Source organism: Poecilia reticulata, linkage group LG20 (assembly GCF_000633615.1).
Source record: "Poecilia reticulata strain Guanapo linkage group LG20, Guppy_female_1.0+MT, whole genome shotgun sequence".
Lineage (NCBI taxonomy): Eukaryota > Metazoa > Chordata > Actinopteri > Cyprinodontiformes > Poeciliidae > Poecilia > Poecilia reticulata.
Window position 1 is genome coordinate 2027447 of NC_024350.1, and position 12073 is coordinate 2039519.

Here is a 12073-nt window from a genome sequence, read left to right on the forward strand (position 1 = left end):
AGACGGCAGTGAGCCAACATTACATCATCACCTTTGTCCTTGATATAAGCGTTTGGAAAAGCTGTGGCAGAAAGGCACGAGAGGAGAGGCTGATGTTTTAGCAAAGAAAAATATGGTGCTAAAAGTTAATATAAAAGACTTTAGAGGCCAGTTTTCACTCTGTTCTCTTCATATGGAGATTTTAAACTCAAATGATCCTGACCAGCTTCAAAAATCTAACCCACCCCCAACCCCCGTGTTGCCCAAACTTATCCAAGTATCTAGCCGTTGTTAAGCCACTTGATTTGGTTTTATTGCTCCTTTTTAAATCTCTCACTGATAGTTTGAAAGCTAGGAAAGGAGACCTATTAGTGAAAATTTTTAAATGAGGTGAGAAAAACATGAAATAAGACACTAAATGCCAAATAGCAAGCTTATTCTTGGGGTTCTATCATCTTCTTACAATAGAATACTGGAAATGTTTGGAACATTTCACAAATTTCAGTCTTGTATAAGGGTTTGAATTTTCTAGGGCCTACTAATGCTAATGATGCTAGTGGTGCAAATCACTAGCATTAACGCTAAAGACAGTTTAAGATATCAGCTCACTGTTGTTTTGATTTTGTTTTAAATTAGCAAATTCTCAGTTGTAAGATATTCCTGTCTTACACACAAGATGATGTTATATCTGCTCGTATGAATAATTAACAGGAAGGCGGCAAGTACTACAGTGCTGCTAACTGTAGTACTTAAAGAAAACTTGGAAAAATTGGTACCAGCATGCCATATATTTACAAAAAGGTGGCAATTTCTATTTTTCTTGATCATTTGGAAAAATTAAAGTGGGGTCAAAACTGAGTTGTGTGTTTTCTATCACAGTTTTCAAATCTGTCAAAACATATGCCACACAGCATGTAAAAACATGTAAAAACATTCCAGTCTTCAGGCAAACTGATATAACTGGTTCCCTGATAATATTATATGCTCTCTGCGCACTTTTCACTTGGTATTCAGAGGATGGAAACAGACAAAGATCTTGTCAGATAAAAATAAACAAAGCTTGGAAAAAGAAATAACTTCGGTTGTCCTGTAATGTAAATACCACAGAGAAACCGGTGTAAATTTTGCAAACCACAACTAATAACACGTTTGTCAGCTTCATTTTCATACCACGTGTCTAAAAAAAAAAGCAACTTATGCTTGGTGAAGATGAAAGTTGTAGGTCAAATATCTTCATATCAATAAGACTTCGCCTGACGTCACATGATTTCCTCTTGACAAAAAAAGGTTGAATTGAAAAACGGTCTTCAAACGGTCTTCATACTGGCACATACTGGAGTATTTTACTATCTCAAATAAACAGGAAGTTCAAAATCTGCCAGTTTTACAACCATCCTTTGTCTATTAAGTCCTTTCCAGACTTAAACATACCATTAAAGATAAGTGAGATTTTATGCAGCGCATTTTGTTATATATTTCTGTTTCAATTGTGTTTTCTTAAAATTAGCCAATAAGTTAAGATATGGCAGATTTAGTTGTCCACAGATTTCAGGTCTGGGATTCCTGACCAGCACTTTGAAAACCTTAAAAGAACTGCACATTACCTCCACCAGACAATCCCTAAGGAACAGATGACAAGATACGTCTAGTGTGCAAAACGTAGGAATTTACAATCAAAGTCTACTGTAACCTCAAGTTGAAATAGTTTGGCATGAAAACGATGTTTTGCTATTCAGCTCCAAGGGCACTGAAAGCAAACAGCAAAAACCAACCAGAAACCCAAGAATCTGAGAAACTACACCACCATGCAAAACAGATCCTGAACCTGGATATTCCCACCGCAGGTTAGACAGGGCATAGCAGGAAAACCAATCCTTGGCATGGCCATGGCATACCCAGACTCTGGCAGTCACCACTGTGGTACTTTGCCTACTTTTTCTGCTCAGTCGTTTTCCCAACTTTGCTCCCTGTGCTCTTTGCAGACCCTCTTACAATCGGCATACAAATGTGTACATCAACACCTGTGTTTGCACCTGAAATCCTTGCACCTGGGTGGGTTAGAGTTTGGATTACACAAGGTTCACGGAGACTGAAGTCAAAGTCTGTGATGCTTGACGTTTGCCAGACTGTTGTTTAATCAGTCTTCCCTGTGGGTTTCAGCATGGTGAAACAGCTTAGTAGCTTTGGTGATGATATTGTGATGTTACGGGCCCGCTTTTCCAAAAGCAGGGACATGAAAGTTTGTCAGTATGGATGCACCGATATGAAAATTTGGCTCAATATCAATATCCAATCTGATTGAGAAATTTGGGCTAAGCTTGAAAATTTATGCTCTCCATCTAATTGGAGTTTGAGCTTTTTTGAAAAAGAATGTGTAAAAAATATCAGTCAGAATAAAAAAGCACATAACACTTTTCAGATTTCTATTTGTAAAATATTTTGTTTCATTTTCCTTTCCCTTGACAATAACGTGTTACTTTGTGTCGGCTTGTCACATAATCCAAAACCAAATGCATGACGTTTGTGGTTGTCCATATTTCAGCTTTCAGTTCTCCATCAGGAATGTAATAACATGGATAATTGTATTTCAGGACAGATCTGAGTAAATTTTTTTCTGACTGTAGCATTACCAGACTTGCATACAAATTAATTTAAAAAAATTTATCTAACTGATGAATTTCAAGTCACCAGAGTTTCTAACTACAATCATGACCAAACAAGTAATTTACAAGCCTCCTCGTAATTGCAGGCTGTCACCAGAGTGATCCCCTTTCTCAGTGTTCACATTTGCTGCACGGTATCTTTGATTGTAGCACCTACAGCCAGTTTTTCCAATACATGTTTAGTTCAAACAAAACCAAAATGGATGTGATCAGCTCAATCGTTCACTTAGATATTCGATAATAGTGAAGTAGGGCTTTTCATATTTGAGGCGCTTTAAATCTCTTCTGGATGGTTGGGCTAACTGAAACCCATGACTTGTGGAGCAGCAGGAGTGATGCTCTACGAGGGGATTGGTACTGGACTGCTCCCTGAAACAAAGTGAGTGCGAAACTCACTGTGAAAACCTCTTGATAAAGAGGTTTTATCTTGATAAAGAGGTTTTCAAAGTGAGTGTAATGCTATGATCTGCAGACGGTGATGATGTTCATGCAGTCTCTTCTTCTAGTTATTTGCCTCCCTTTGAGGTTAGAAATTTTACTTTAGCTTCGTCATTGCATTTACTAGCTAGCACTTATCGCTAGTCTTTATCCAATATAGCCTTCTCCAACATGTAAAATCCCTATCCTCCACCTGAATTGTTTCCGCCATTCATGGTGCAGCTACAGTCTGTTACATAACAGCTAAGTGAAGTGAGCTGATGAGGACTGACAACTCTTTTAAGGCACTTCTCACATTCTAACTGGTGAGCTTTTCTGCACAGAATCACCATAATGGGTCAATTTCCTGAGGATTTCAGGATTAAAAACTGAACTTTTGACTCCGTCTTGTCTGCAGTAAAACCAAATCCCAGAGGTGTTTCTTTCAATATGTTTGTTTGTTTGGAGGAGTTGGGGGGGAAATCTAACCTAGCTACTCAACAAAAGAGACAACAGAGGTGTGTTTAAATAGATGTGGAAAATAGTGATGTGCATTTAGCTAAATTAAAAAAAAAATACCCCATAGCTAGCTTCACACAAAAGAGACAGACAAAAACAAAAGAGGTGTGTTTAACTACATGTGGAAAATAATGTTGTTCATTTAGCTAAATGAAAATTTACCCACTGGCTTCACACTTATGGCACACAGAGGTTGCTCTCTTCTCAAAGGAAACAAGCAAGTACTCTTCCTGCAGAGAAAAATTTTGGCTCTGATTGGTTCATTCCTCTGGCTTAACTCCAAGTAACTTCTAACTTGTGTGCAATGTCATTTTAAATACACAGACAAACTTGCTGGGTGCTGTTGCAACAGCCCTGGACCTCAGAGTGTTGCTCAGGACTGCCATGAGAACAACAACACAGTATTCCAAACCAAAACATGGGAAAATGTGTTGACTCGAAGCTGGAGCGCCTTGCAAAAGCGTGCACGCTTCTCAAACTTGACGGATTAGCACAGAGTAGTTTTCAATTTGCAGAGAAAATTCTGGAAAGTGTGATGAACATTTTAATATGATACTGCTAAATAGAATCCAGTGCAACCACATGTTTTCAGAACATTTTTTATGCAAAACTGCTGAATGGTGTGAAAGACTAACTGACCGATCTTTAAAAACCTAGATATATAGAGATTCAAGTTTTTACCGATACCAATTTTTTTTGTCTGAAAAGTCACTAAATATTCTGAAGGAGTTGCTAAATTGGCAACAGTGACGTGACTATTGTTAACCTGGTAGACCAACCTGTCTGTCAATCCCCTCCTATGGCAGAGCCAAAAGAGGAAACTGATTGATTTTCAGACCTTTGCAGAGGTAGTTAAGATTGGTGGTTTCACTTATAAGTATTGGCCAATCACCAATCTCCAATCTTCCAAATCCGGGCCGATTTATCGATGCACCCCTACTTTTAAACAGTCACTGTAATCTATAAGCTTCTTATTGCATGACGGATGATGTGATGTGCATCTTCATGATCTATAGCAGATTACTGGCTTAAAGGATGAAGCTTCCCTTAAATTTCTGGCTCAAAGGACACATGTTCTTCATATGCAGATAATGTAGCTGCTTAAATGAAACACTAGTATGGAAAGATGAAACTTACAGTCTTGACTCATAATCTTGTTCCAATAAGAAAATTCTCCATTTGTATATCCTAACAGTCTGGCTGTGTTGTGACATGTCACCAAGGCTGTGTTTAGGGAATCTGGGGGGAGTAAAAAAGCCAATTATGTGCTTTAAGGCTTTATCGTACATTTAGCCTCAGCAACTGTGGGAAAAGCAGAGGATGAATAACCACCCTGAAATGCAGCTCTTCAAAGAATTAGAAGCTCAGTGTCGGACCACAAACCATGGATGGGGTGAGTGAACATCTGCATGCTCTTTTGTTATTTACCGCACAGCGTCCGTGCGCTGTGCGATCATTTTGCGATCGCAACTCGCAAAATGACGAGTTGCGATCTGTAGCTGCCAATCACATCTTCTTATTGCTTCTGCTTTTTGAGGAGAAAAGCAGTAAAGACAAAAGCTCTGAGAGCAAAAAGCAACATAAGAGACAGAGCAGCTCTAATCTTCCTTGATTGTGCAGATTGTAGACCAGATTGGAGCTGAAGGTAATGGCGCTTGACAGGGCGACCAATGCCTCTTTTTTGCTCCCCACAAAGGTGGTGACAAAAGCATCAAGAGTCCCTGGGGAAGCATCAGCACGGGATGTACAATGCCTGAGCTCAGCTGCTGCAATCAAATACAAAGTGGACGGTAAGCCTATTATGACTGATATTCAATCTAAGCAACAAATATAGACAAGGACAAAATATAGACAAGGACAAAGAAAACTCAGGACAGAATTGGCATTGCTGTTCGTATTCCTTGAAGCTGTTCACATTTTATTGACGTTGCAATGTCAGCTTCTGCACCTGGTTCACACGGCAAGATTTTAAAATTACTGACCAATTTTCAAAACCTGAGAGACCACACATGTGATGATACAAAATCGTAGGTATAACAGGTTTGGTCGTACGGTTTGTCGTATGGAGTCACCCGGCAGAAGCAACACACCACACACCAACCGATTTCGCTCACCAACATTCAGATGTCAAACGGGAGATCTCGCAAAACCCTTCGACACAAAGAGACTGAGTTCAGAGAAAACAAACATGGCTGAATGAGAAGTAGAAGAAGAAGAAGAAGCATTGGTGATAGTTTGTGGACTATATTTAACAGAGGAAACACAATTCAAAGATGTCTCCAATGACCCCAGGACTTTTGGGTGCGCCACAGTAGTCTGTTTCATCCTCTGTGTATTGTTAATTCCCCTTCGTTTTTTCGTCACCTCGCTTTTTGATTGGCTACACGTCACATTCAACAGGCTGCGTTGTTGAACGTCCTTGGGGGATGCCAGTCACCCTGCAATATTGAGCCATGACAATTCAACATTTTGAATATCCCCAATTTTAGATTGGAGTGGTTGCCACTTCTTTCCACACATGGCAGAAAAATCGCTTAAAATTATATTCCCATTGTCTTCTCTTTCAAAAATAAGCATCCACAGAGCATGATCTAGAGCACTTCCATGCTTCACCATGGAAATTGTGTTTTTAGACCAATGTGTAGTGGTATTTTTCCGGTACATCTGGAGTTTTGCATGCAAGACTTCAACAGTGTTCTCATCTGACCAGAGCATCTTTCTTGCATATGTTTGCAATGTCCTCTTACGTGGTTTGTGGCTAAGTTTAAATTGGATTGATGCATTGAATTGGTGCATTTAGTGGCAGTGCAAAGGAAGCTAAATATAAATGCATATCTTATGTTTAAGGATATTTGAAGACAAGGTATAATTTTCCTTCAACATTACTGTTATAGTCTATCTGTGATAGAATATCCCAATAAAATACATTGAAGTCTATAATTGGACAGCAATAAAATGCAAAAAAAGAAAAGTTTGACAGGTGTGAAAACTTCTGCAAGGCATTGTAAGTAGATTCAAATGGAGTACACATCAGACATCTGAGACAAAAAATGTGTACTGCTATTGAATGTGAAGTCTTTTTTACAGTCCGTCACGTTTTCCAGAAGCATCTCTTCAGAGAGGGGTTTGAAATCTGAGACCCTACACTCCGGGGAAGACACTTTTTTTCACTTTCTCTGAGGTCTCAGTTTATTTTGTCAAACCACAGCAAACACTGAGCAATACTTTCCCATCACAAGATGTCAGAAGAGACTGCATCGAAAGGAACCCACTGCACTTCTATAAATAAAGAGCAAGACGTCAGCAGCTGTAAACCTATAAAACTCTGAGAGATTACATCTTTTGTGTGGTCTGAAAGGCCGTGTCTTACACAAGCAAAGCCAAGCATTTTCCAAAGGGAAACTACACTGGATCTTTTCAAATACACGGCTGCATGGATCAATAGATGAGTCGCCTGCATTCTGCTGAGGTGAGGAAAGCTATGAAGCTCTGGTAAGAAGAGGAGGGAGATGTCTGCATGGTTACCGGTGTATGTCTAGGGAGGAAATGCTCCTCAGGATGACCAATAACGCTGATCAGATTAATTGTTGTTTCACTGTAAAGCTGATGGGCTTTCTCAGGAGACCAGCAACAGTTCTGGTGACCCCAGGTATTTACTAACCTTTGCCCTATAACCCTTTGTTAAATGTACTTAAGGCCAAAATTACTTACATTTAGACAGAATTTTTAGATTTCAGATTATTAAGAAGGAAATAAGAGAAATAAGAAAGGTATCTCCGAAAACATAACAAAAGAATATAAAAGAATTAATTTTGGAATAAAACAATTGTTTATTACAGTTTAAAAATTGCATGATCCTTCACAATAATCAGAGGAACATTTTATATTGCAAATGAGCAGCGTTTTTATATGTTTCTGCTGGTATTTTTGATGGTTACGATGAGCTCCAGGTCTTGAAGGTTGGAGGTCTTTTGACTATTGCCCCAATCTTTAGCTCCCTCGACAGACGTCCTCAGTAAGTCAAGGCTCCAAAACATTAATATTACTTCCAGCACAAAGAAACATGTTGGAAAAATTCAAATATTACTTTAAGCTTCAATCTTCCATTGTTTTGTGTTCGCTGTGATATATTCACAAACCAGACAAATGCAACCCATACGATTGCTTTGCCCGTATCCAAGTTTTTCATGGCAACAGCCAGATTTTAATCTTTTCACCAACCAAAAAAAGAAAAATTCTGTCATTTCTAACTTAGATAGGTATCCAATAGCTTTGAAAGCGTCTGCAGACTGAATAGTCATGACGTGTTTTATCCGACTTTTCATCATTGACATTATAAGACGTCTGTTATTACTATCGTAGACATTACGCTGCTGTGCTGTGTCAGCGTCCTTTTTCTGCGCATGCGGGTCACTTTAGGTCATAAAACCGTTCATGGAGAAATTTTAATGTGACCGCAATTACCGTAGTTAATAGTATGAATGTCCATGCAAAAAAAATTTTGGATTTCAGCAAAAAGTTGTAAATGTCAAGACCTAATGTGTGAATGTAATACTGATCAAATTCAGTCAGGCGTCTGAAAACTTCAATTAAGGTCTGTCCAGGCACAAACATCATGACAAAAGCTGCAGTTCTGACTCTCAGGACAACTCAGTCTTTTCTGTACCCACAACTGAGGATGACTTCTTTTTGATCTCTTGTGCCTTCCCCTAACAGAGTCACAACTTGGGCAACAAGCCATCTCACCTTCAGCAAATAATAATAAAATAAATAAATAGATGCCAGAGAAGGTTTTGGAATTTGGCCTACCTGTTGAGTTCCACAGACACTAATCTACTAAGATTTTTGACCAAACCTACAGAAAAAGACTAGTTGGGCGACTACGAGTTGTTTGGTAATGGTTTTAAATAAAGGAAATCAGACCATGTTCTACAGTTTTGCTTAAACCAAGCCAAAGTAATCATGCCAGAAGAATCTCAAACTTGCCTAATTGCTAGACCCCCCTCTGACGTGACTCCAATGATAATAGAACGAATTGGCAAAGTGCTGTCACACACCATGGTAACAGTACCAAGCAGGAATTCTTTTATTTGTCTTTTACTGGGGTTTAGAGCGAAGCCACAAGAAAACAACAAAGCTATCACATTAAACTTGATCACATTGAACTTTTTTTTTTCTTCTAAACCGTGTAAACCCAGGCCCCAAAGAGAGAATGTCAGAGTGGATTATGCAGTATGCAGATGCTGGATGCTCCGGATCAGACGATATGGAAATTAGGTATTGCCTAATTCACCTGATCTCCCTGAGCAACCCTCCTTGTGTAATTACACACAAATACCTGCAGTCACACAGCGCGGGTCTCCCCCACCCAGTTGGAATTCCTGCTCACTCTGAATTTATTGCATAATTTCTTACTTTGTTGCTTCAACTTTTTCATGGGAAAAAAATAAAAGTTAAATCAGACATTCACGTGTGGGAAAGGTTTTGAGTATTACTTTAGTCATTTAGCTGTCATTGCTAGTTTTGTCAAAAAGTTTGGGTTGGAATGGGAAGTTCTCCAGGAGGGACCCCTGGGGGTCTCAACTCGTTCCTGAGGGAAAAAAAGAAAAAAGAAAGCGCCATGTTGAGGCTCCCCGGTGTGAATCCAGTGCACCGCTCCAGGAACTCGCAAAGCAGACGTTACAAAATCACTTCCACCGAGGAGAGAGAGAGAGTGTGCGTGTAAGAGAGAGAGAAATGAGAAAAAGGCGGGGGAGACCTACCTTTGCAATGGCCTTTTTATACCTCATGGCTGCTTGTTCAATAAGGTTTTGCACTTTAACGTTCCCATCTCCACACGGAACGACCACGCGCGTCCTCCCGAAACACACCGTCACTTTCATGTCTCCCCCGCTGCTGTTAATCCCAAAGAGGAAAAAGCCGCGTCCGAACGACGACGACAACCATCCCGTGTGTGTGTGTGTGTGTGTGTGCGAGTGAGTGGAAATGGGTGAAGGTGAAACAAGTAAAATCCCCGAGAGGAAAAATCGCTCTTCGCTGTGCTGCCGAGTCCTCAGAGGAGAAGCGGGCAGAAGCTCCACGCGCAGGATCCCAGCGGCGGGGCTGGGTGGCGTCCTCCCTCGTGCCGCGCTAACTGACTCACTTCACTTGCTTGAAAGTTCCCAACAAAAAAAAAAAAGCCTTCCCGACTCCGACTGCACAGCTGACAACTGACACTACGTGAGAGCCACATGTTCGAGCAGGCACGAAGAATGTACTCGCAGGCAGAGCCACCCGTCTATGAAATCCCACTTTTACACTTCTGCTTTTAGTTTAGAGTCTGTTGTTTTTAAAAGTGTTAAATACCAAACTTTTTTTTTTTTTTTTTTTTTTGTCAAAAATGTTTGGTTTTATAACTGTAATGCACATTTGGAGTCTTATTTCTTGCAAACATCTGACGTAGTACAATTCATCTTTTCAAGGACTACACTTTTTTTTTTTTTCTTCTTTTAACCTGACTGGTTTCAAATATAAGTCAAATTGAGTTCAATTTAGTTCAAGACATGTAAAGACGGCAAAAATAAAAAATGGGAGTGCAGGGATTCTGGTTAGGTGAGATGAAATAGAGGCAGTCGGATCGATCCAAAAAACGATAATATTGATACTTAGTTAGTTTAGGATCAATATTAGCGTGGTAAGATTGATACTTCGGGGTTTTTTGGGGGGTTTTTTTGCAGTTTCTGCTGATTGTATTAATATGTTATTAAAAAGTATTTTCTACACCTTAAGGACAAAAGTTTGATGATACATCAACTTAAATAATAAAAACATTGGCAATACGGCCCCTGTATTTATTTGGTATTGAATTAATACCAAAATATGCATTATTATAGAGGAAGTATAGTGGTTTGAGACTTTTTTCACAAGACAAGAACCCTGAACATGTGGACTAAGCAACAATGAAATAGTTTAGATAAAAAGTGTATTGATGTACATTGAATCCTTAGTATTTTCAGGGGTATTTTAAAGGCGCCTTTGAACAGCTCAGATCCACAAATACTTGAGTCTGTCACAAAAAAAATGTTTACAACTGCCTATTTTAATAGTGCACACGCCAAATATATGTTAATATACCTTACTATGCACCTTGTAAACATTTAACTAGCTAGTTGTTGTAAAGTGGAAAAATATAAAAGGACAAAGGGGTGTGATGCTTTTCAAGGAACTGCAAATGTGATTTGAGGGGAGGATGTAACATAGTAGAACATTTTATTTTCACTTTGGTCCCCATTAAAAAAATAAAAAGCCTAAACATGAGAATATGTTTGCTAATGTGAAGCCATTTCCATATCAAATACATACAAAATGCCTACATAATAAACTCCACTCAACTTGCTGCATAAATAGCAATTTTAACAAACAAGAAAGACTTTGGGTGCCTTATCTGCAGTTGTAACGTCAGATCAGAGCACTTACTAACGGGAGGAATTATACTGAGTATGAATTATTGACCTGCATAGCTGGATAAGGACTATGCCAAAGGATAGATAAAACGTATGACCCAATTTACAGAGAAAAGCTGAAACCTTTCTGTGGAGCTTCCCTCGCTCCCTGCAGCTCTGACTCTTTATGATCCAATGTAGTCCAAATGAATGAACATGAACGTCGGCTCAGTATGGACAAGGCAGGTCCAAAACCGTGTAGTGTTAGCACAGGCATCAGGGTGTCACGTGGGCCAAAGTTTCTAAGATAGCGCCGAGTGTTTCCCTGGTGTCAGATGTCTTTGTTTATTGCAATAATAACTTTAGACCATGCTCTGTGACTTCCTTATTTCTTCTGTTTGTAGTGGCCAGGGTTCAGCCTGCAGAGGTATAATCTAACAAATTCTGCCTCAACTGTATCTACACTGATAAATGTGACTCTGGAGGAAGATTTGTTTTATGGTATGCTCGTTTGCAAATACTATGAGTTCTATGACGCTTTTAAATTTGACAGGAAATGCATGAGAAGCTGAGCTGAACTCTTTCCACAGGTTATTTCTTCCTCGATCTTGACGATGACGTACAGCAACACACCTGCTTTCACTTTTATGCAACTAACTCCACCTAGTGGTGACTGGGAGCAAAATACTCAATAGGAAAACAACACCTTAAATATGTGCACGTTTTTTTTTTTAACCATCAGTAAAGAGTGAATATCACTTATTATAATTTTACAGTTTCTGTAATGGCACAGATTGCTGTTTTGCTTATTTTCAGAGAAATAAGGACTCAAACAATGCCAGTGTTTTGCCTTAGGCCTCCCAAATGAAGAAATCTGCCTTCGGGAATAACTAAAACTAGCAATGAAAAGAAATCTTTGACAGAGAATTGAAGATTGGTCGTTATAGAGCCCTGCTCTGGTTTTTGTGATAAAATGTCAAAACAAGTGTGAGTATTCATTATCCTGAATGTATGTTTCTATTCCACTTACACCCCCACCCTCCCCTGGTTACTGAAGTGAGGGAAACACACCCT

General features: G+C 39.3%; 1 protein-coding gene across 2 annotated transcripts in view; it reads right to left on the bottom strand.

Annotated features, from left to right (window-relative positions):
• LOC103482325 (partitioning defective 3 homolog) overlaps positions 1–9710 on the bottom strand; it is a 384595-nt gene extending 374885 nt beyond the window's left edge. For both annotated transcript variants that reach the window (XM_008438421.2, XM_017301982.1), the window contains exon 1: positions 9341–9710. In XM_008438421.2, the coding sequence (XP_008436643.1) occupies positions 9341–9460 (120 nt within the window). In that variant the 5' untranslated portion in view covers positions 9461–9710. The remainder of the gene's footprint in view (positions 1–9340) is intronic.
• Between the last annotated feature and the right edge of the window lie 2363 nt (positions 9711–12073).